The 22,301-nt window shown below is 45.7% G+C and overlaps 1 protein-coding gene across 1 annotated transcript in view; it reads right to left on the reverse strand.

Annotated features, from left to right (window-relative positions):
- LOC138392313 (myosin-13) overlaps positions 1-21,230 on the reverse strand; it is a 107,706-nt gene extending 86,476 nt beyond the window's left edge. The window contains exons 1-16 of the mRNA XM_069483083.1: positions 21,027-21,230; positions 19,172-19,315; positions 18,927-19,083; positions 17,330-17,357; positions 17,130-17,241; positions 15,233-15,325; positions 13,415-13,478; positions 13,225-13,323; positions 13,018-13,121; positions 10,141-10,279; positions 7,348-7,466; positions 6,460-6,609; positions 6,169-6,339; positions 5,041-5,350; positions 3,151-3,224; positions 2,973-3,060 (exon numbers count right to left, since the gene is read on the reverse strand). Of these exons, the coding sequence (XP_069339184.1) occupies positions 2,973-3,060; positions 3,151-3,224; positions 5,041-5,350; positions 6,169-6,339; positions 6,460-6,609; positions 7,348-7,466; positions 10,141-10,279; positions 13,018-13,121; positions 13,225-13,323; positions 13,415-13,478; positions 15,233-15,325; positions 17,130-17,241; positions 17,330-17,357; positions 18,927-19,083; positions 19,172-19,315; positions 21,027-21,230 (2,056 nt within the window). The remainder of the gene's footprint in view (positions 1-2,972; positions 3,061-3,150; positions 3,225-5,040; positions 5,351-6,168; positions 6,340-6,459; positions 6,610-7,347; positions 7,467-10,140; positions 10,280-13,017; positions 13,122-13,224; positions 13,324-13,414; positions 13,479-15,232; positions 15,326-17,129; positions 17,242-17,329; positions 17,358-18,926; positions 19,084-19,171; positions 19,316-21,026) is intronic.
- Between the last annotated feature and the right edge of the window lie 1,071 nt (positions 21,231-22,301).

A 22,301-nucleotide genomic window follows, 5' to 3' on the forward strand; every position in this document is an offset into this window, starting at 1 on the left:
TTTGTGCCAACGTGCAAAACTTCTAAAATGTTCCCTGCACCTTTTCCTCATCCTTCTCCTCTGACAGCCGTGGCGGGATTTTTTTTCTTTCTTACCCCTTGGTTGATCACTTCCATCCCCTCCTTTCTCCAACCACCTCAGTCTTCCCGGGCAGTTGTATTAACCATGTTTTTTCAATATTCTGTATTTTATGACGCTTTGACATCTTGGGCCTTGCCGACCTGGAGAGACTGCCCCTCCCAGGACTAGCGCATTCTAAGAGATAGCAGAGGACTCGCCTGCAAGCACACCTTTCCCATGCAAACCAAACCCAAAGCTCTTACTCCCGCAGCCCCACCTCTGTCAGCTCTAACAGCCTCTTACACCCTGGGACAATATTCCCCTGCCCTGGTCACCCCAGCGCCAGGAACCAGACAATCCAGGGCAGCTCCTGCACCTTGAAGTCTGCCAAAACTATTCAAACCTGCCGATCCCAAACCGCTTGGCCTGCTCCCCACCCCGCCTCGCCCGTCCCTTCCCGTGAAAACTGCAGTGAAGGCTGTGGCCTGTGATATCCTGTGCTCCCCGGCCCCCTGGCCCAGCCTTCGTGCTCCCCCACGTGGCCCTCCCTGGCGGGCGCCCTCCTGCTAGGCACTGTGAGTGACTTTCTTTTCAATGGCAGGTGTCTCCTGGTCTCTTGGACTCACCACGTCTGAACAATAATAAAACCTGCATTGCGAAACAGCAGCGAGTGAGCCTTTGGACAGTCAGCAGCACATTCAGCAGAGCCCAGGCTTGCCACAAGAGGACAGTGACAGGGTAGAGGCTGGAGCCCTGTGGCAGAGCAGAGAGCCCGGGCTGGTGAAGCCCTGGAGGTTGGGGAGAGCAGCTAGCCAGCCCCGTCGGCGCCTGGGGGCGGGGAAGGGGTTTGAGGTTTGATGGTGGAATGTGACTTCCAGTCCCGGCTCTGGGTGCCCTGGGGGGAGGCACTGAAGTCTGCCCAGTCTCCAGTCTTCTAGAAAATGGAGAGGTCACACAACCGGTGCTTTCTAAGGTGTCACCTGCATTTCTGTGTGATAATGTGTTCCCAGAAATGGGAACGAAAACAGAGAGGTAGGTGCCAGAGCAAAGGAGAAGCCAAATAAAAAGGAAAGGACTGAAATGTCACCAAAATGTACCTTCCATAAGGAAAAGTAAACCAGTGGCTGCCCAAAAGCCCTGGGGGATCCTAGGGAGACCACTTGAGCCCACGTGGTTCAGCCCACCCTCCCACTATCTGATGCTTGCAAGCCACTTGCTCGGACAGGAGTCAGGCCACGTGCACGTTTGATTTGTGCAAACGGGCTCAGCGACAACAATGCAAACTGACTTCTTCCTACACCTGCATCCAAGCCAACGGTTTCATTTGATGCTTAACCAAAGAAGCAACTCTGTTCCAACACCGGAGGAGAAGCCGGCTCGCTGGGAGGAAGCACAGCATGCCCCAAACAGCCTGTATCAGAAATGGTGCCGCTGCTTTTTGCCTCTGACTTAGACTTTAAATGTTTGAACCCAACTTCCACGGAAGATGCAATTCCACTAACTATAATAGACCAGGTTATGGGGGAGTTAACGTTTCTGGTTCTGAGTCATAATAATCATAATGATAATAACAACAACAATAACAGTTGACATCCAGTGTCTACTGGGACTGGGTGTTCGCAATGTGCCCAGCGCTGCTTTAAATGTTTTACTTGCGTGTGCTCATTTAATCCTTGTAACAACCTGCCAAGGTGGGTTAAATCAGTTAATATTTACAATGTGAGCAACCATTTTATAGGCACTTATTAAAGAAATAAATAATAAACGAAAGTGCCATTTTTATCCTCGTTTTATAGACCAGAAAGCTGAGGCAGAAAGAGCTCAAGTGCTTGGTTTAGGTGAGTAACAGGTAGAGCTGGGATCTGGTTGCTCAACAATCTACACCTCTGTTCACCTGTAAAGCTGCAGAGGCAGGGCGTTTAATCATGAGCCGGGAGACCCGTGTTCGGCAGAGAACAACTCCGCTGGCGAGTGAGCTACCCCAGAGCCACAGCTCTGTGCGACAGTTTATTTTCCTCTTTGTGACAAATGGCCCTGAAAAACAGCTGTCCTGCAAGAATATTTGCACATCAGCATCGGGTGACAGTTAAAGGTCTGCTCTGCTGCTCGGTGTTCTGTATCTATAAATACGGTCTCTGATTCTCATTTTTCTCATCTATAAAATGGAGATCATTACACGTATCTTGCAGAGAACTGTTGCAAGGATTAGAGATGATAAAAAAAGTTAACTGACATATAGTTTGGACTCAAAAAATCCATTGCTATTGATGCTGTTTTATTATGGGATACCTAAGATGATTATTTGCCAAATGCAGTGGCTCGTAACTTTGGGGTAAAGCGGGCCAACAGAGCCCTGTGAGAGCCTCACGAAGCCAAGGATCTGACGTGCCCACATTTGTACATGCGATATTTTGGATATGATTTCATAGTAGGGGTGCCAGATATAAGATGGGATGCCAAGTTGAATTTGAATTTCAGATAAATAATGGATAATTTTTTAGTGTAATTATATCTCATATACTGCATGGGTCATACTCATACCAAGAAATTTTTCATTGTTTATCTGAAAGTAGAATTTAATGACATCTGTTTTTTTTTCCTTATTTTTAATTTTCATGGACAGAATAATTGTACGTATTTTTGGTGCACATGTAATATTTTGATACAAACATACAATGTGTAATGATCATGTCTGGGTAATTGGGATATCTGTCACCACAAACAGTTATCATTTCTTTGTGTTGGGTCCATCTAGTATTTTTATTTGCTAAATCTGGCAGCCCTATTTCTAGACTACTCTGAGAAGCGACAACGACGATGACCCTTTCCGTGAGCACACCCACAGAATTTTGCATTCATCTCAGGGCGTCCTGTTCTGTTCAAGTAATTGGCAAGATTGGATTGGTGCTCACCAGGAGTCTTGGTTTCGTTGGGAATCAGACACCGTACAAAGTGAGGGTGCGTGCTCCTGAGGTTGGTCATCAATTTGTTTAAATTTTCCTGGGACACGAATAAAAACAAGCACATTTAATAAATGCCATCTCACTGGGCAGAAAAACAGCTGAATGTGGGAGCTGCCAAAACACGCACCCTGAACACGGCTGACACGGTCTGGAAGGAGGAGCCCTTCTTCTTGCCGCCCTTCTTGCTTCCCCCGGCGTCACCTGGAGACAGACGCAAGGACAGACAGGTGTCAGACGCAACCCCGGGCGCGCCGCGTGGGCTTCCTACACACCCGCTTCCAGAAACGGGAGTTCTGGTTTCCTTTTGACATAAGAGATCTTGAGGTTTTGCCTGTGTGTGTTAACACGCCTCCAAACTACCTCACCTGGATCCCTGTGGGAATGGGGTGTGTGGGCTATGGGTGGCGTTTCCCTGGGAGTGTAACTTAGACTCTCAGCATGAAAGGAGAGTCCTTTCCTTTAGAAATCAGACCTTGGTAAGACTGAGACGTTCCTCTTAAGGATCATCGTTTCTTTCATGAGTTTACGCCCTTTTATCCTTGAGTCCCTGTCTGTCACTTAATGAGGAAGTAACTGAAAGCAATAAAACGGAATTTTCTCAAGAATATTCCACACATTGATTTTTTTTTTCTTTTCTAAATGAAACAACCCAATTTGCCATCTTAATTTGGAGTCGGTGATATTTGGTCTACTTTTTCTGCATGGCTTAATTTTCAGATTTAGCCTCTGATACCTAATCAAGATTCAGCCGTGGGGAAAATGTTAATGTCTCACTTTCCCCTCTCTTCCTTTCATCTCACCCTCCTCGTTCCCTGGGTGCCGCATGAATCTGTGTTCGGAGAGGAGAGGCTGGAAGGCCCCTTCCCCAGATCCACGCCCACACGGGGTCTGAAATGTTAGCATCTCGGTGTTCTAAGTGAGGTTGTGCGGTGCAGTGACAGAGACACCCTGATCAGATGGAAAGAAAATGATTTTCTTCATCGAAGTTTACACTTATGCCCATTGATTGCATTCCTCTGCCCGAATCAATTTTTTAAATGATCTAATTCCATAACAAATCATTATATTGCATATATTTTCAAACTAAAAGCATTAACTTATTTAATGTATGCATTTAAAATAGCACATAATTTAAAAACTCAATTTTGGCAACTATTTAAAAAATGTATATATTGGTAGCCTTAAAGAACGGTAGTGGCTTGTATAGCCACTTTTGAAAAGAGTTCAGTAGTTCCTCAAAAAGTTAAACATAATTATCATATAACCTAGTAATTCCACTTGTAGGTACTATATATACCCAAGGGAACGGCCAGCGTATGCCACATGGAAACTGGTATACAGATGTTCATGGCAGCATTACTCACAATAGCCTAGAAGTGGAGACAACCCAAATGCCTGTCGACTGGTAATTGGTTAAACCAAATGTGGTTGATTCATACCGTGGAATGTTATTTGTCTATAGAAAGAACGAAGTCCTGATACCTGCTACAACATGGACAGACCTTGGAAACGTTAGCCCTAGTAAAAGAAACCAGACACACAAGTGCACATAGTGCATAATTCAATTTATAGGAAATGTCCGGAATAGGCACATCCATAGAGACAGAAAGTAGATGAACGCGTGGTTGCCGGAGGCTGGGGATGGGAATGCAGAGTGACTACTCGTGGGTTACAGGGGTGACAGGAATGTTCTCGAATTAGCGGTGATGGTCACACAACCTTGTGAATATACTAAAAACCACTAAAGGTTTTAAAGGGTGAATTTTACCATATGTGAATTATATCTCAATGAAACGCTATCCAACAATGTGATGTTGGCTATCTCGTCCACTGAGGGGTCCGGTGTACCACCGTAGAACCCAATCTCTTAAGAAGGAGGAGGAGGAAGAAAAATGGAGAGCAAAGACAGATACATACATCAAGCTCAACCTGTGTTAATATGGTTCTTCACGAGCAGCTCTGGGTTATGAGTAATTACCCAGGGCTTTTCACAGGAAGGAAAATGACGAAATTTTACCTGCTTCTGCACCAGCATAGTTGGAGAAAAGGAAGGAGAGCAGCTTCAGTGAAGACTTCTGGTACAGCCCGACCACAGTCTCGTTCAGGGGGTCCTTGTTCTTGTCAAGCCAGCCAGTGATGTTGTAGTCCACAGTGCCGGCGTAGTGCACCAGGGAGAAGTGGGCCTCAGCCTTGCCTTTGGCAGGCTTGGGCTTCTGGAAGTTGTTGGACTTTCCAAGATGCTGGTCATACAGCTTGTTCTTGAAGGAGGTGTCTGTTGCCTTGGGGAACATACACTCCTCTTCCAGGATGGAGAAGATGCCCATCGGCTGGAAAGAGGATAACAGAGACTCTGCTTCCACGCTTAATAGTACCTATCAAGGGCTCCACAGTCTGGAGGAACCGAAAAAGAACTTCCTAGGTGCTCTCACTCTGGTATTGGCAGCGCTGGGATGTAGGCTCTGTGAGAGCAAGGCTCTTGTTCCTTTTGGTGGATGACCAAACAGTGCTGGACATATAGTACGTGCTTAAGTAATATTTTTTGAATAAAAGAACATAGAATGAAAGTATCTGTATATAAATGAAGCTCACTTTTAGCACTAGATTTACCCAAAAAGTAAAGTTACTTATCATAGCCGTAAAGTTACTTACATAGCCGTAAAGTAATATGAGTAATATTTTGAACAATAATGTCTGGATTTTTCAGTAGTTACCTTAGGAAGATAGACTCATTCCAATATGAGCTGTGCTCGAAAGGTCATGGGAATTCCTTTTTCAAAAAGTTAACGTTATCTCCTGTTTTCATAGCAACATCCTTCCAAGAACTGCACTCATTGTCCCGTGATCCCTTCTCCTTGGATCTTTGGGCAAATAGGTAAGAAATTCCACTGTCCTTGCTGGGGTTCCACCCACATTCTTGGGGATAACTGAGCCCTTGGATTTTAACTACTTCTGCACCTCTCTAGGTGTTAGAAGAGAGCTGGGGCACTCACCCTCTCTGCACAATGGGACCAGCTATCTACCTGAAGGCTCACAGCCTGGGGGCAGAGCACCAGGAGCACCAAGATCTTAGCAGAGAAAGGTCAGAGCAACAAGATGAGGGTCCCAACCCAGGAAGAGCTGTCCCTGGGGAGTAGCATTTCTCTACCTTCTCGATGAGCTCGATGCAGGCAGCCAGGTCCATGCCGAAGTCGATGAACTCCCACTCGATGCCTTCCTTCTTGTACTCCTCCTGCTCCAGCACGAACATGTGGTGGTTGAAAAACTGTTGCAGTTTCTCATTGGTGAAGTTGATGCACAGCTGCTCCAGGCTGTTGAACTGGGCGTTTCAAATACCAAAGAGTTTGAGTGAGTTAGGAAACCACATTGGGGATTCAGCAAAGCAGGAGACAAAGTAGAAGGATCTTTTCCTTCCAGTTGTTTTACCCAAACCACTCACATCAAAGATCTCAAAGCCAGCGATGTCCAGGACCCCGATGAAGTACTGCCTGGGCTGCTTGGTGTCCAGCTGCTGGTTGATGCGGGTGACCATCCACAGGAACATCTTCTCGTAGATGGCTTTGGCCAGAGCACCCACCGAGTTGGTCACCTTAAAGAAAGATCACCCACTCAGCACTCCAATTAGTGGTTTTATGGCTGCGTGAAGTTGAAACAAGAAATTGACATCTTGAAGGTCAAAAGCAGTCGATAAATTGGCAATTTCATATAGTTCAACATAGTATTAAATATTTCTTGAGATGTGTGCTCAGCTCATGATGTTCCCCTTTCTCTGAGAACTATCTCATTTGTAAAGACAGTTTTCTAATGTCCATGGTTATAACATAGGACTCCAGCCCCTGGCCACACTTAATCAGCCCAGAGATGAACTTGATCCAGGCTGGGGTAATTGGAGTGTCTTTCTTGAGAATCTGGAATTGGGATCAAAAGACACTGGTTTCAGTCTCAGGGTGAGGCTGGAAACACAGAGACATAAACTTGGAAGCTATGGGGTAGCTGTGAGCAGGAGAGGTGGAGAAAGTTTATCTGCCCAGCAAGGGTACAACAGAGCAAGGAGAGGACAGCCACAAGCCCCGGAGAAGGGGCTGGAGGGCAGCTGCCCGGCTCGGAGGGTTTTGCATTGCCTGGCTCCAGGCCCTCATGCTGTCCAATGGGCACTCTTTGATTTGTATGCCTTGATTTACCCCTGAGGCCTAAAATGAATCCCCCCTTAATGCTGAAGCTAGTTTCATATGCATTTCTGATACCTGCAACAGAAAGAACTTTAACATGATGGGTGATGACAATTACAAAATGCCTCAATCAACTGGATTGAGAGCACCACCATTACCTGCTGGACATTTTGCCCTTTAGTGACATATTCGTTCCCAACCTTCACCCGTGGACAGCACAGGCCTTTCAGCATTTCCGCAGAATTCAGACCCATGAGGTATCCAGCTTTGTCAGCCACTGAAGGAAGAGGAGAAATGGTATCATGCAAAAACAGCAGCTGCAAAGGTGTCCACTCGAGCCCTGGCTCCTCCCAGAAACATTTTCTGTAATTCTTTTTGATGTTTTCATGTTCTCCTATGTGTACCAGGCCTGGGCTTTTCCAACAAAGCTTCAGTCCCATAGTCCAGGGGCTTCTGGTTCTCATGTACTTCCGATTAGCCTCCTAGATACAACCTTGAACAATGATAGGTTTCTTGGTTGATCTTGATCTACTGATATTTCAGTTTCATAAAAAAGATATTAATTACATAGCAACATTGGAGTTTGATAATACATTCAAATGGTATATGAGTAAAGGAGGCATCATTTGGGCAGCTGACAATATACATTAGGCACCTTCCAAATTTATGCAAAGTGCCGTGCTAATAGCTGAGACAGAAGTATGAAACCTTGACCCTGCTTTCAAGTGTTTGCAGATGGTCACAAGCAGTTGAATGTTGGCAGTTTCATGTAGTTCACAGGCTACATCATTTTGTATCTCTCAGTGGACATTCATTGACTTTGGGATGGACCTGGCTGCCTGCATTGAGCTCATCAACAAGGTAGAGAAATATTCCTCCCCAGGGACAGCTCCTCCTTGGTTTGGACCCTCACCTCATTTCCATCTGGGGAGATAAGTTAATAAAAATCCAGGATGGTATTTGTTCAGTACTTAAGCAGAGGTCAAATGTGTGCTTTACTCTTAGTTCAAACTATCTCCTCTTCCTGCTTTGCCCATTTAGGTGAATGGTACCGTTATTCTTCTACTAGTCACTTCAACTTGACAGCTTGAGATGATATATCCTCCTGTCCTAACCCTGACATGCCTGTGTTCAGACAGGCACCAAGTCCTGCTCATCTCACTCTCAAAATAGCTGGCCTCGCCACTGTTCCCGACAGTCGCAGCACAGTATCGCGGCAAAGAGCCTGGGCTCTCAAGTCAGACTGCCTGGATTCAGATCTAGGTTTTGCTTCTTTGGGCCTCAGTTTTGTCATCTATAAAATGGGGGACCTTGACAGTACCCATGTTATAGGGCTGTCGTGAAGCATGCCTGGTGCAAATGTTAACTTGGATTGGTATCATTGCTCATGTACTGGAGCTCAGGCCCTGATTAGAGCCCTCCACTTTCTCTCCTAAACACTGAAAACACGGCTGCTGGGGCTGGAAGAGGGTCTGGGACACCTCGCCCCCACCCCCTGGGGAGGTGTGTCAATACAGCCCCCCCTTGCTGAGGAGTCTGGTGGCACTTTTTTCTAAGGTTCCCTACTCTGGTGAGCCTGGCTGCTGACAGATTAATTCTGGGTTGTCCACATTATTTCCCTGCTACTTGGAGTCTCAGTGGCTTCTGTGGCCTACCATGGACATTCTGAACCATTCATCCTGGCACTTAAGGCCTTCCCGAACATCTCTTACCAATCCACTGCACATATCCTCTTTTATAGTAAAAGTAGACCTCTCTCTGTCCCTTGGTCCCCATCACATTCCTTCCTCTGCCCCCTTGCTCATGACATTTCTTCTGCCTGGACTGGTCTCTCCCCCAGGTCACTCAGAATCCTACTCATCCTTCAAAGTCCAAGTCAGTGCCCCTTCCTCTAGGAAGACTTCCCTGATTATCCCAGTCAGAAGCATTTCCTGAGTGAACACTTGGAGTCTCGCCCTTGTTGGTTAGCGCCCCCTAGTGTACATGCCATGTATAATCTCCTTCCCTGGAGTGTGGGAGGGGCCTGTGACTGTCATGGGATATCACTCCCATAATGAGGTTACTGCTCAACTGACTCTGAATTAATGAGAAGGGAGATTATCCCAGGCAGAGCTAACCTAATCAGAGGAGCCTTCATAGGATAATGATAAGGTCATGTAGATTTTCCTGGCCTTTAATTCATGGCTATAGTTTCCTTTTATTGCCTGAGGTTTTAAAACACACTGCTTCACATACTGTGGGGATGTAATCAAAAGGTAGAACTACCAGGGACTACCCATGTTGCCAGCCTTTTATTCAAGGAGCTTGTAAGATGCATTGTGAGGGACAAGAAGTCCAGCACGTAGGACATACAGGGGGTGGGTCTGTCCCCCTCCCACTGCCCTCTGCTCTATTTCCAGGCCTCCTAGGGAGGAGGCCCAGGGCAATGGTGGGACCAGCAGGTGAGAGTTACGGGAAGGAAGTTTGTTCACCAGATCTTGGTTCAGGGTCAAGTTCAACAGATCTCAGGGGTGGAGGTGATGAGAGGAAGAAAACTTGGCCCTCACTTTACCAAGGCCCTCATTTTAGGCCTGAAGGATTAGGACTGCACTCTGGACATTAATAATGATATGCGCAGAGAGAAAGTGAAGTTCACTTAACAATATCCTCTCATTGAAGTTCACCTTAAAGAAACAGGTAAACTGCGATGGTGAAAGATGGAGTGGATGGTGATTACTCATTTATGAGAATGATGCTTTTTATTTTTCAAGGATTCCCCACTGTAGAAGCCCTTGACTGAGTGAGTGGACTTCCCCAGAGCATGTACAATGAGCTTCAGGCAACCCAAATTCAGTTTATATAATTTTGGAAGAGCAGCTCTTGAAATGAATGCAGTTTATCTCACGTGGCCCAGTCCACACATGAACTCAGGTGGACAGTCCAATCCCAGCCCCCTTCCCAGATGCGGTTACCTTCGGTGCCGTCTGGCTCTGCCTGCTCCTCTCGCTGCTTCTGCTTGAACTTCATGTTTCCATAGTGCATCACGGCTCCCGTCAGCTTGTAGATGCCAACTTTCTCTTCTGAGCTGAAGCCCAGGATGTCAATGGCGCTCTGAGAGAGAAAGGACAGCCATCACAGTAGGGATCGGGGATCCATGTGCAGCTGGTTCCTGGCCTTACCTTTTCTTTTGTTTAGTACATGAGACAGCATGTTAGGGGTTGAAGATCATTTGTTTAACACGTTTGTGTGGTTGGATGGAAATTATGGGAAGAAAATGTGAATTATTGGTCTTATCCCATAAAATAAGAACTGACTATAATCTTTTCCCACTGTGCATGGATTTGGGGGCTTTTTTTTGGAGGAGGCTATTGGGAACCATCGCATGGTACTGAGAGAAGGAAATGTCATGGGTAGTGACTGAGAAATAGTGCCCAACAGCTGGAGAGTTTGCTTTTGTGGTCCAGGAATTCCGGTATTGTTCAGACTCAAGACAATATGCATTATAGAATATTAGATCGGGAAGGGAAGACCATCGAAGATAGTAACATAATTTTTCAAATGAGAAAGGGGCAAACATTTGCAGAGCCCTTTCTATGTGCTAGGCACGGGATAGGCACCATCTGTATGTTATCTCATTACATCTCCATTAGGACCCTCTAGGTGTACAGATTTTTCCGAATTTCTAGGTGAAGAACTGAGGTTCTATGAGGGTAAATAACCTGCCCCAAGTCACACAGGGAGGATGTGGTAAGCCTGGGGACTGGAGATATAAAGGGCTGAGTCACTTCAAATGCTACAGCAGTTGCTGCTTTGGTTTTGTAACCACTTTGCTCATCTTCTACTATAAAAGTTTCAGCTAAAAACATCCTTCTCTGGGGTATATGTATTGATTATGCAGCAGGGTTTGCAGCCCATTGAAACATGTCTGGACATGTCTGGTGAGCTGGTAGGATAGACCTAGTACATCAGCGGGATGGTATGGAAGAGTGAGGCACCCCCAGAGTAGCGCCTCCCTTGGGGAGGAAGAGCCACGTCAAGAGCTGACTGATGGGGGAGAGATTCTGAGCCCATCATGGCCATCACTTGAATCCAGATCCCATCTCAGAGAGGCATATCTTTGTCCTAGGGAGGCGTCGCTGTAGATTGAAGGAGAAAGAATTCTTTCACTAAACACTGAGAGGAGCCAGGTGAGAGCTTTACTGCCTGGGGAGCCTCTTGGAGAACGTCATCCTTGGGGGAGGAGAGCGTTCTCCCTCTGCTTGGCCACAAACCATCACCCAGGAGCAGCTCTGCGAGAGGTAGGAGCAATGCCAGCACCTGGCAGCAAAGCATCTACAGTGAGGACATGAGACCCCTCTGGTGATGTAGAATTCCTTAGAAGGACCTTTCTTGGGGGCCGGAGGCCTTGCATCAGCCATTAGCCTGGCTCTTTCTGTGTTCACAAATTAGTGAAGACTGGGGAAACACGTTTAAAAATATATAACAACTGTTAAATCAAATTTGGTCTAAGTCTGCCACTGTATGTGGTGAACTGTAACCTAACTTAGTCCACAAACAAACTATAACCTAACTAAGACTATATTCTTGTACCAAATAGCTGAGTCTCAGCCAATCACAGGCTGCCAACTGATCAGACCATGTCCATACAGGGCAAAGGCCTCCAAACACCAGGCTCAAATAAGGCATATGTGGAGCTGCAACCAATCAAGCTGTTCTGTGCATCAATTCCTTTTTCTGTCTATAAATACTGCCTGCCCGCCTTGCTGGGTGGAGCTCCCGAACCTCTCCTGGTTCTGAGTGCTGTCTGATTCATGACTCATTCTTTGCTCAGTTAAACTCTGCTAAATTTAATTTGGCTAAAGTTTTTCTTTTAGCATAACTAGACTTTAAGATAACTGAAGTTTCTTTGATTATGAACATTTTTTATTTGCCTTAAAACAATTAGCATCACCTGGAAATGTCACCAAATGAAGGCTAAGAAGCTAGTTATGGGGCACTGTCCCTATGGACAAGACCCCTTTCCACAAGCTCTTGCAGCTTCGATGAGGGTAGAGCCAGCACAGGTGGAGATGAATTGCTCAGAGACAGTATATTTTAATGAAAAATGCAAGTTCTGGGGTCAGGCAGACCTGGTTTTAAACACTCTGTCATTTACAAACTGTGTCTTCAGGAAAATTACATACTTTTCTGAGACTCAGCTTCCACATCTGTGAAATGGGGACAATAGTGGTACCTATGCCAGAGGTGCTTTTGAGGTTAAAATGAGATAATGCAGGTAAAGCCATTTATCTCGGTGCCTGCTGCATGTAAATGCTCAACAGAGTTAGATATTATTCTTGTTATTATGATTATGAATCCTGCAGCTACCCTCCAAAGATAAAGGCCGCAGGCCTGACAGGTATACTGAGGAAGTGGGTGTCTTAGGTGAGCCTAAGGTGGTAGGTAGACAAATGGAGAGACTGGTACAGAATGGGCTTTTCTCCTGCTTTATGGTTTTGTTTTTTTTTTGTATTTTCTAAATTTTCTTGAAGGCTTCGTAACTTGAAAATTTCCAACAAATGTTAAAGGCCCTATAAATGCAAAAATTTATTCTAATTAAAATGCTGGCAAATAGAACTGAAGGCCTGTTTTGGGGAACCTTCTAGATTTCAATTTTGGAATCTTACGCAGTGGAGCTGAGTAGGGAGGGGGCCAGTCTTACACATTCTCTGAGCTCTTGATCTCTGAGATCTTGGGTCTAATCACGTATCATGCCCGGATCCCAGTTTTCCCACTATTTCATTAAGTGCCTCTCAGTCCACAAGCTCGACAATTCTACATGGAAACATGCAAAGAAGTAACATGCTTACGTCAGTTGCCAATAGTTCTTCGCTGTCGTCAATGCTGGCCACTGTGACCTCGCCTTGGCTCACGAAGGGGAAGTCGAAGGGGTTGGTGGAAATCAGAAGCAGGTCTGTGAAACACAAGATCCCTTTAACATCTTATGCACAGCTTATCCTGGGATTTTGTCCAATGTTGCTTGTTTTGAAGATAAGAACGCTAGCTGGGGGGCTTACCAATTAGTTCTGGCTTCTTGTTTGACATGATTTGGTAAAAGATATGGTAGCTTCTCTCACTGGATAACTGAAATGTCACTCTTGATTTTTCTAAGAGATCTAAGGTAACAAAAAATAATGTGATTTCAGGCTCCTGAGAGATGACTTTGTGGTCAAATACCAAGGTTATTTGTAGAGTGTCTGGACTCACAGGTTTCAATATCCGCTGATGCTAGCTTTCCTGTGGCTCCAAAATGAATCCGAATGAACTTCCCCTGTTCAATAGCAGGTGGACAAAGAGTACGGTTATTTGACTTACATGATTCTGTGGCTGGCCTCCATGGGTACCAGCACAGGCGGGTGGGAAGTGATGCCAGAGCATGAGTACTTCCCTCCTCTCTGTTTGCCAGCGCCTGGAGTTCCCAAGCTGGGTCAGCCATGACTCAGGTAGCTCTACTCAAGCACCTGGTCCTGTTCCTACAGCTCAGGGGATGCCCGCAGTTTCGCTCTCTGACTCCCTTCCTGGGACCACTTCATTCTTGACTGCTTCCTTGGTTTTTTACCTTGCTCTGTTATATCTGGATTCTCAAACTCTTCATAATGCCTTTGAGTTGATAACCTGGTTGTATTGTCTGTCTGATATTTTTTTGGGAGGTGACATTTTATGTGTGTGTGTGCGCGCGCCCCCTTCTTATATTATCTGCTTAATTGGTTCTCTACCACACTGTCAGCAAATTTGAGGACAAAAATGTTGCCTTACTTGTTCACCCACAGAGTCTGAAATGTGGTCTGTACTCAGTAATATTCTCAATATTTTCTGAAGGAAGCCTAGGAAAAGTTAGTGAAGGGTCAGTGGAGATACGCGTGAATTGCAAGTGTTGGGTCTCCAGTATTTTTAGCTGCTTAATGGAAGTAGATGGAAGTCACCCCTAGCCTGAGAATGTTTTGAAGGTGGAGGGAGGAACAGAATAACTAGAATGATTGTGACTTCTGGGTCAGGGCCAAGAGGAGAGGTCTATGAACTAAATGAGAGGGGGTATTGACAGGAGCGCCTGAAGGCATGTCTTCCATTTTACGCTGGTGTCAGGTTAGCGCAATAACTAACTTGGTCCAGGCATGTGTAACACACCTTGACCATGTAACATGGCCCCAGACCTCCTGCAAAGAAGAGGAGTTTAGTTGTGCACCCAGGAAGACAGATGTGGAAATGGCAATGCAAAAGGTACAAAGTGCGTATCCAAGGAAAGAAAGGTCAGAGCTCAGAGCCATAGTCCTTGATAGATGCATCTACTTTCTTACCGATAACCATTTTATCTTTGAGGGGTGACAATAAAATGTGAGCTTGAGATTATGCAACCATTGACGCATATGAAGTTCTGGTGCACTTTTGCAACTACAGTCATAAGTGGGAGCTTCACCTCTGAGTACTTGCTCCACTAGCCAGTGAAATGAAACAGAGGGTTGGATGTTTGTTTGCCAGTGTGGAAGTAAATACCTCTTCAGCTGAGCCAATCTTAAGTGTTGAGCCAATCTTAAGTGAGATCTCCAAGGATGGGGCATATCTTTCAGTATCAAGCTAGTCCCAGTTTTTGAGCTCTTCTCCTACCTTCACTGCTCCCAATGCCCACTAGAATGGAAGAAGTCAAACCTGCTAACTTTGTGCACACCAAGTTTTCTGTACCTAAGTCAACGGATATTGTTCAATGTACTTTTACATTTTAAAATGTTTCTACACAGAAAGACCACTTTTAGAGTAAAAGAACTGCTAATTATGGAATCTGAATCACTGTGAGTGACTTCAGGACACTGTGAGGTGATACTGACTGGTGAGGGAAGCACAGCTAAATCATCCCTCTGCCAGGAAGAAGCCCACACATTCTTCAAAGTGCATCAAAATATTCCAGGTGGGTAGATTGATCTGAGTCATTTGGCCTGGTAGATTCTAGTTTATGTGGCAATTTTTCATATCCAGCATTTCAAGAGAGGGTGTGTTTTTTTGGGGATAGTTGAAAATTGGACTGGATCTTACAAATCTCGAGGAGTTGTCATTCCTCACAGTTTTGGCATTTCCAAAGGCTTCTAGCAGCGGGTTGGCCTGAATGATCTGATCCTCCAGGGTTCCCTAGTAATAAACAAGAGGAGGAAAGGAGAGGACTTTGGACCATTTTCTGAAGTAGCCCCTTGGTGACTCGAAAGTGTGGGTTCTCTGGGCAGAGTCCAGGGACAGACGTTGACCAGCCTCCCCTGGTGGCTAGTGCGGAACCCACAGTCCCCGCCCCACCCACTGGAGAAGTCCTCAAGGTCCCATCCCAGAGAGGCTCTTGTTAATACAGCATCCAGGTGACTTCCAGTCATGCCAAATTCCAGGCTGGAACATCACCCTCTCTGTCACGACATCCAGACTGCCTTTCTGATAACATTTCATATAAATCATGGAACATGTACTTCTATTACCTCATGCATGTGACCTACCTAACATCACAGACATTTGTATTCAGGAGAACTAGAACGTGAGCAATGCAAGTGACCTAAGAGATAATACTACAGACATAGTCGTTCTCGAAGAAGTTTTTTAAGTAGCAAAAAATATTTTATAAGAGTTATTATTCAGAGGTCCACTATAGAAAGCAGGGTTTTCACCCTCACCTCAATGACTACTTACCCTTCTGGTCCAGAGCAATTTGGAAACTACTGTCGAACCCAGTGGTTCTCCAAGTGTGGCCCCTGGACCAGCAGCCTGAACACTACCTGGGAACGTGTTTGAAATGTAAAATACGAGGTCCCACCCTACACCTACACAATCAGGAATTCTGGGCCTGGGACCCCACCGGCCCTTGTGAAGAAGCCCTCTTGTCAATCCTGATGTGTGCTTCAGTTTGAGAACCACTGGTGTGACTAATTCCTTCTCCAGAGGAGCATGCGGAGTTGGTCAAAGTCACTCAGCTGTTGCCAAGGGAGCTGGTGCCAGAACCCAAGTCCACTCGGGTGGAATCACTTCTTGCTTTGACCCATGAGATACTAATATAAGAAATATATATTTTGGTCTTCATCCAGTTTCCTGGCACATAGCTCCTAAAACTCTTGGAATCTCTGAAGTGGTAAGTGTCTTTTTCTGTGCCAAGGAGAAGACTTTATGGCTAGGGGCTCCTGGATAGCTTCCGGTGGGGAAGGTTGCCAGGGGAACCAACTACATGATTAGAAGGTTGGAAATTTCAGCCCCACCCCTGACGTCTGGGGAAGAAGAGGGCTAACAGTTGAGTCAATCACCAATGACCAGTGATTTAATCTATCATGTCTATGTAATGGAGCCTCCGTAAAAACCCTACACAAAGGGATTTTGGGAGCTTCCAGGTAGGTGAGCACACGGAGGTGCTGGGAGGGTAGTGTGTCTGGAGCGGACATGAAAGCTCTACACCCCTCCCTATACCTTGCCCTGTGCATCTTTTCCATTTGACTGTTCCTATGTTTTATCCTTTATAATAAACTGGTAAATGTAAGTAAAGCATTTCCTTGAGTTCTAAGAGCCATTCTAGTAAATTATTGTGAGAACCCCCAATTAACAGCCCATTGGTTACACGTTCAGGAGGCCTGGACTTGTGACCGGTATCTGAAATGGGGTAGTCTTGTGCGACTGAGCCCTTAACTTGTGGGATGTGACTCTCTATCTCCAAGTAGTTAGTGTGAGAATTGAATTGAATTATAGGACACCCAGCTGGTGTCCACAGAGAATTGGAGAATTGTGAGGTGTGGCAAAAACCCACACATTTGGTGTCAGAAGCGTTCTGTGTGACACTGTAGAGAGGAGAAACAGAGTTTTTCTTACCTACCCATCTCTGCCTAGTGCATGCCTTGCATACACTTGGTGCTCAATCAGTCTTTCAAACACACTCATTCCAGCAAGCCCCCAGATGCAGGCAGCTGCTCACCTGCATTTTTCCGGGCTGAGATTCCTTCTTCTTGTCCCCAGTAACTGCAATTGTTGCAAAGTACTGGATGACACGCTTGGTGTTCACCGTCTTCCCAGCCCCGGACTCTCCACTGTGGGTTTAAAAGGAAGGGGATAAAGGAGAGCAGAAGACACGGCAGTGGTGTCCCAGTCATCGTGCTGCGAACACGGGTTACTCACGTGATGAGGATGGACTGGTTGTCTCGATCTAGAAATGCAGAGGGAAGCAAAACAAATCAAATAAACAACAAAGAGAATACAGAAACAGGGCAACATTGGGGATGGTTAGAAAACATGGGCTCTAGTTAATGGCTTTAATGATTTGGGCATGTCTAATCTTTCAGACAATTCGTGCAGATTTCTCGAATGTAGGACATGCAACACGAGCAGCCTGGGAAGGGAGCAGTGAATCCCGCAGTGTAAAAGTCATCCCTGTTCTTAGACCTTTCACTCCTTGCTAGCACTGTCTCATCTCCCTTTTTAACAAAGAAAGCAAGTCTCAGGTTCAGAGCCTGAGGGAGGCCACAGCTTCTAATTAGAATTTATAGGCACTGATGGGTTGTCATTGCATTTTCCTTTTACATTTACCTTCCTCTTGTGGAAAGCGACAGTGGTTTTCCATTTATAATAGTGTATGGATTGAATTACATCCCCGTAACATTCATATATTGAAATCCTGATGCCCAATATCTCAGAATATGACTTTATTTGACAATGTGACGTAAATAAGATGCAGGTGTAATTAGTCAAGATGGCGGCCTAATCTGGCATGACTGGTGTCCTCATAAACAGAGGAAACCTGGAGACAGAATGCACACAGGGAGAATGTCATGTGAAACTGGAGGCAGGGATCAGGGTGATGCTTCTGCAAACCAAGGAATACCGAAGGTTTCTCTAGCAAACCACAGAAGTTAGGAGGGAGGCAGGGGACAGATTCTCTCTCACAGCCCTCAGAAGGAACCAACCCTGCAACACCCGGATCTCAGACTTCCAGCCTCCAGGACTGTGAGACGGTAAAGTTCTATTTTTTAAGCCACCTAGTCTGTGACACTTCGTTACAGCAGCCATAGCAAACTAATAGAAGTAGAGATATTATGTTAACCTTTCCTTTATAATTAATGTAACTTTCATAAATTTAATGAAAAATATTAATATTAAATTTTCAGAAATGGCAAGGATTATGAGTGTAAGATAGAAATGACAGAACTGTGGGCACCATCATATTCAATGATTTTTTAAGCATCTGCAGATCTCAAATGCTTGTGTCTATGCCAAATCCAGGCAGGTGAAAACTGAGCAGACAGACTTGATGATAGGCATAATGGCACGACAATTTTATTACCATATCTCTACTTCCAATGCCGTTCTGGAAATTTAGGGGCGGGGAGGGGAGTCCGAGTCTGGGAAAGAAGGCAGGTGAAGGGACACTGCTTTACCCATTTCTCCAATTCTGCGTTCCCTAAGTGGCTACTGATATAGTTTCTCTTCCAAGTGTGTCATATCAGGAGTTCTTTGGAGGTAGGGACAGGGCATCTCCTTGTCTTCTACACCCCCCCAAAGAATCATGAGCTAAGTGTGGCTTCAGCCGTGACCACTGGCCTTGCCATGCGCTGTGATTGGTGGTGGAAGATGCCGTGCCCTGGTTTTCTGTTTCCAAATCATCTGAGTCTCCTAAGATCACTTTGATCACTGGGCATTCAGGTGACAAAGCCTGTAAAGGGCTTGAATAATTAACTAAGAACAACTTCAAAAAAAGTGAATCACAGAAATGACTCACCAGTCAGCATGAACTGATAGGCGTTGTCAGAGATGGAGAAGATGTGGGGCGGGGCCTCCTGGCGCTTCTTGCCTCGGTAGGCCGTCACCACCTCGGGGTTGTACACCGGCAGCCACTTGTAGGGGTTGACCGTGACACAGAAGAGACCCGAGTAGGTCTGGGGAAATCAGAAAATTCAACACGTGGATCTTGCTTTTTAATTCAGAGAAATTAACGGAATAAAAAGAGACGTTGCAGGCACTCACGTAGATCATCCAGGCTGCATAACGCTCTTTGAGGTTGTACAGCACAGCAGGCTCATGCAGGTGAGTCATCATGGCCATGTCCTCGATCTTGTCAAATTTAGGGGGGTTCATGGGGAACACCTGGTCACTGTTCAGAGTGAGCGTCTGGGTGTTGGGAGGAAAAGCAGGAGTTGACTGGGAGAGCCAGCGACTCACACCCCACTGTACTGGAGTGGTGGAACCAGTGAGATATTGTGTGGCAATTACCCTACTACGATGGATAACCTTATGGACAATTTCCATGCCCTGAGATGATCCACAAATAATTATTTTTGATGAATCTGATTCTGGTCAAACTCCATAACCCATTCTAGTCCGCTGTCCCCAGTCATCCTGCAGCAGTGTGCACCAGGGTGTGCACCAGGACCGGGTTACAGGTGTGCAGAGCCTCAGAGCCCTTCTGCCCTCAGGGTAGCCAGTTGGGGCTTAGGGTAGCCAAGGCCAGGGCAGGCTGTCCACCGTATTTGCTGTGAGTACTACAGTAAGACCAAAGTTGACAGGTTAGAACTGCTCGATGTGTTCTTTGTGTTTCCACCTAAGTATCCTGCTCATCTTCAATGAAATTTTATTTAGAAAACCTCAAACCTTATCTCAAGTGCCAGCTCTTCCATGCCCTGTTTCCTTGCTCCCCTGTTGCTTCAAGGCTCCTATAATTCTTTGTACTTCTGCTCTAATAGTTAAAACGTTTGGATTTGCATCATGGTTCATGGATGATAATATTTTAAGACTGTTACTTAATTTTTCTCCCCTTGGTGTTTTTCCTGCCTCTACCCCCTTTCAAGCATACAGCTGGCCCTCTACTCCATTCCTCAGGAGAGGTAGAAAATAGGACAGAAAAGAGAAAGAGCCTTAAAGACCTTCTGGATTTTGTTTTCTAAAAGCCTAAGTCCTTAGAAGAGCTTCGAGGGTTTTACAGAAAAGGTAAAAGGAAAGGGATTTGCTGGTGTAGACCGAATTTCTTGAGGAAGGAAGGCTCTCCTGCCCCAGCACCCTGGACTAGACACGGACACCCAGGGTAGCAGACGGGGAGGTAGAAAAGTCTCTCTATCCTGAATCTTTAGGGACTGGGACTTTTTTCTTAATAGATCATCCAGGAAGGAGTGGGTACCCGGTGTGGTACTGTGTAAGGTTCTGAAAATCTGACACAATGCTGAGGTCGTGGGGACCCCAAGATTAACTGAAAAAGACCAGTGAAAAGGGTCTGAAATCAGAGGTTAAGCTCAATAATAAAAATAAAATCAAGATCTGTTTCACATGCCTGAGTTTGTGAACTGAGATACGAACCTGCCATATATACCTTGATGCTTATACTAGACGGTAAACTTAGGGAAAGCAGGTGTTGAGATTTCCTATATTTTGCAAAATGGCCAACACTGTGACCTAGACCTGATGGATGTCCTGCAAGCACTGAACAGCACACAGTGATTCTCCATATTAAATGAGGCAATGTCCCTTGAGCTTTCTCTGAAAGAATCACTCTGCAGCCCAGAGAGCTGTATTTGGTCAGCCCATCCTGAAGCAAACAGCCTCACCTTCTCCCTTAAACAGTCTACCCTCTCCCACCCTCACCTGCTGCTTTCCTCCAAAGCAAACACCACCAAACCCCTGAAAGCCCAAGTCCTAGGAGAAGGAAAGAGGCAGGAGCAAAGGTACAAGCAATAGCAGCTTTCACCTGCTACTTCACTGCACAATGGACAAATTATTCATAAGTTCTGCTCAAACTTCAAGTTGCTATGGGCCAGCATGCAATTTCTAATAGTCCACTCCAAAGGTAAACAAGGACGCCTATATAATCGAAGACAAAATCAACACTTACCCGGTCGTCCAGGGTCTTGACTGTGACTTTGTCATTTTCCCTGCTCTGGATCATACCTTTCACGTACATTTCTTTATCATCCACTGCAAAGCAGGCTTTCTTAGAATCGAATGGGCGATTTTGAGCCTCGATTCTCTCCTTCTCTGGTTTCCGGAGGTAGGGAGCTGCTTCTCCAAAAATGGCCATCTCTGCATCGGAGCTCATGACTGCAGGGGTCTGGGAAGACCAGGGGGGCTGCTGAGTCTTGCACTTGGGTAACTACTGAATCTGCAGGGGCCCTGCCTGTTACTTCCATTCAGACAGGGGGCCAGAGTCAAAGGCTCCCAGGATGAACCCAGGTCCTGAGAGATCTACAGCCATGTCAAGGAGCTTAGAGTGGGTAAGTGGGAACGAGCTAAAGGGGATATTTTATTCTAAGACAAAAGCATGAGTGATGGTTGTTTTCCTCTCTAAATGTCAATTTGGGGAATATCTCTTAGTTCAACCCCATGTGTGCAAGTCTGAATCAATTAGAGCCAAGATGAGCCCATTAGAAGAGGATTCAGGTAGCACTTTCTAAATTTCTCGTGGTTGAGCTCTGTGACATCAGTGCCATCTGAAAATCTTAAGAGTATCTGAACATTCCTAATAGAAATTTCAGATAGCCTAGTGGAAAGTAAATGACTTGAACATAAGATTTGTCACTCTTGTTTAGGAAACAAGGCGATGGAGGCATGGAGGCCCTGGGCAACGGTTCCAACGCATGACGTGCACCAGAATCCCATGAAGGGCTTGTAAACGCACAGGTTATGGGCTCCATCCCAGAGTTTCTGAGTCAGTAGGTCTGAGTGGGTCCTGAAAATTGGCATTTCTAGCAAGTTCCCATGTGCTGCTGCTGGTCAGGGACCACAGCCTGAGAACTGCTGTCGTAGTGCTTCTTGCTCAAGTCTGGTCCTGACCAGTTGCATCCACATCAGCAGGAGTTTGTTAGAAAGTGCAGGAGCTGAGACCCACCCCAGACTGTGGAATCAGAACCTGCATTTTAACACGATGCCCAAGGGATTTCCATGCACAGTTGGGAAGTACTGGGCCTAGTGCCACGGTCTCCAAATTTTAATTGTGTGTGGCAGTGTCAGGGTGTTACAAACACTGTTTAATTAGATTAATACTTGCCTTAAAAATCCCTGTATGGTGCGTGTGTGTGTGTGTGTGTGTGTGTGTGTGTAGGGCTTATATTAAAATAATTCTATCTCTTATCTTTTGTGTCCATCTCTCCTAAACTATCTCCCTTTTTTG

Source organism: Eulemur rufifrons, chromosome 9 (genome assembly GCF_041146395.1).
Source record: "Eulemur rufifrons isolate Redbay chromosome 9, OSU_ERuf_1, whole genome shotgun sequence".
Classification (NCBI taxonomy): domain Eukaryota; kingdom Metazoa; phylum Chordata; class Mammalia; order Primates; family Lemuridae; genus Eulemur; species Eulemur rufifrons.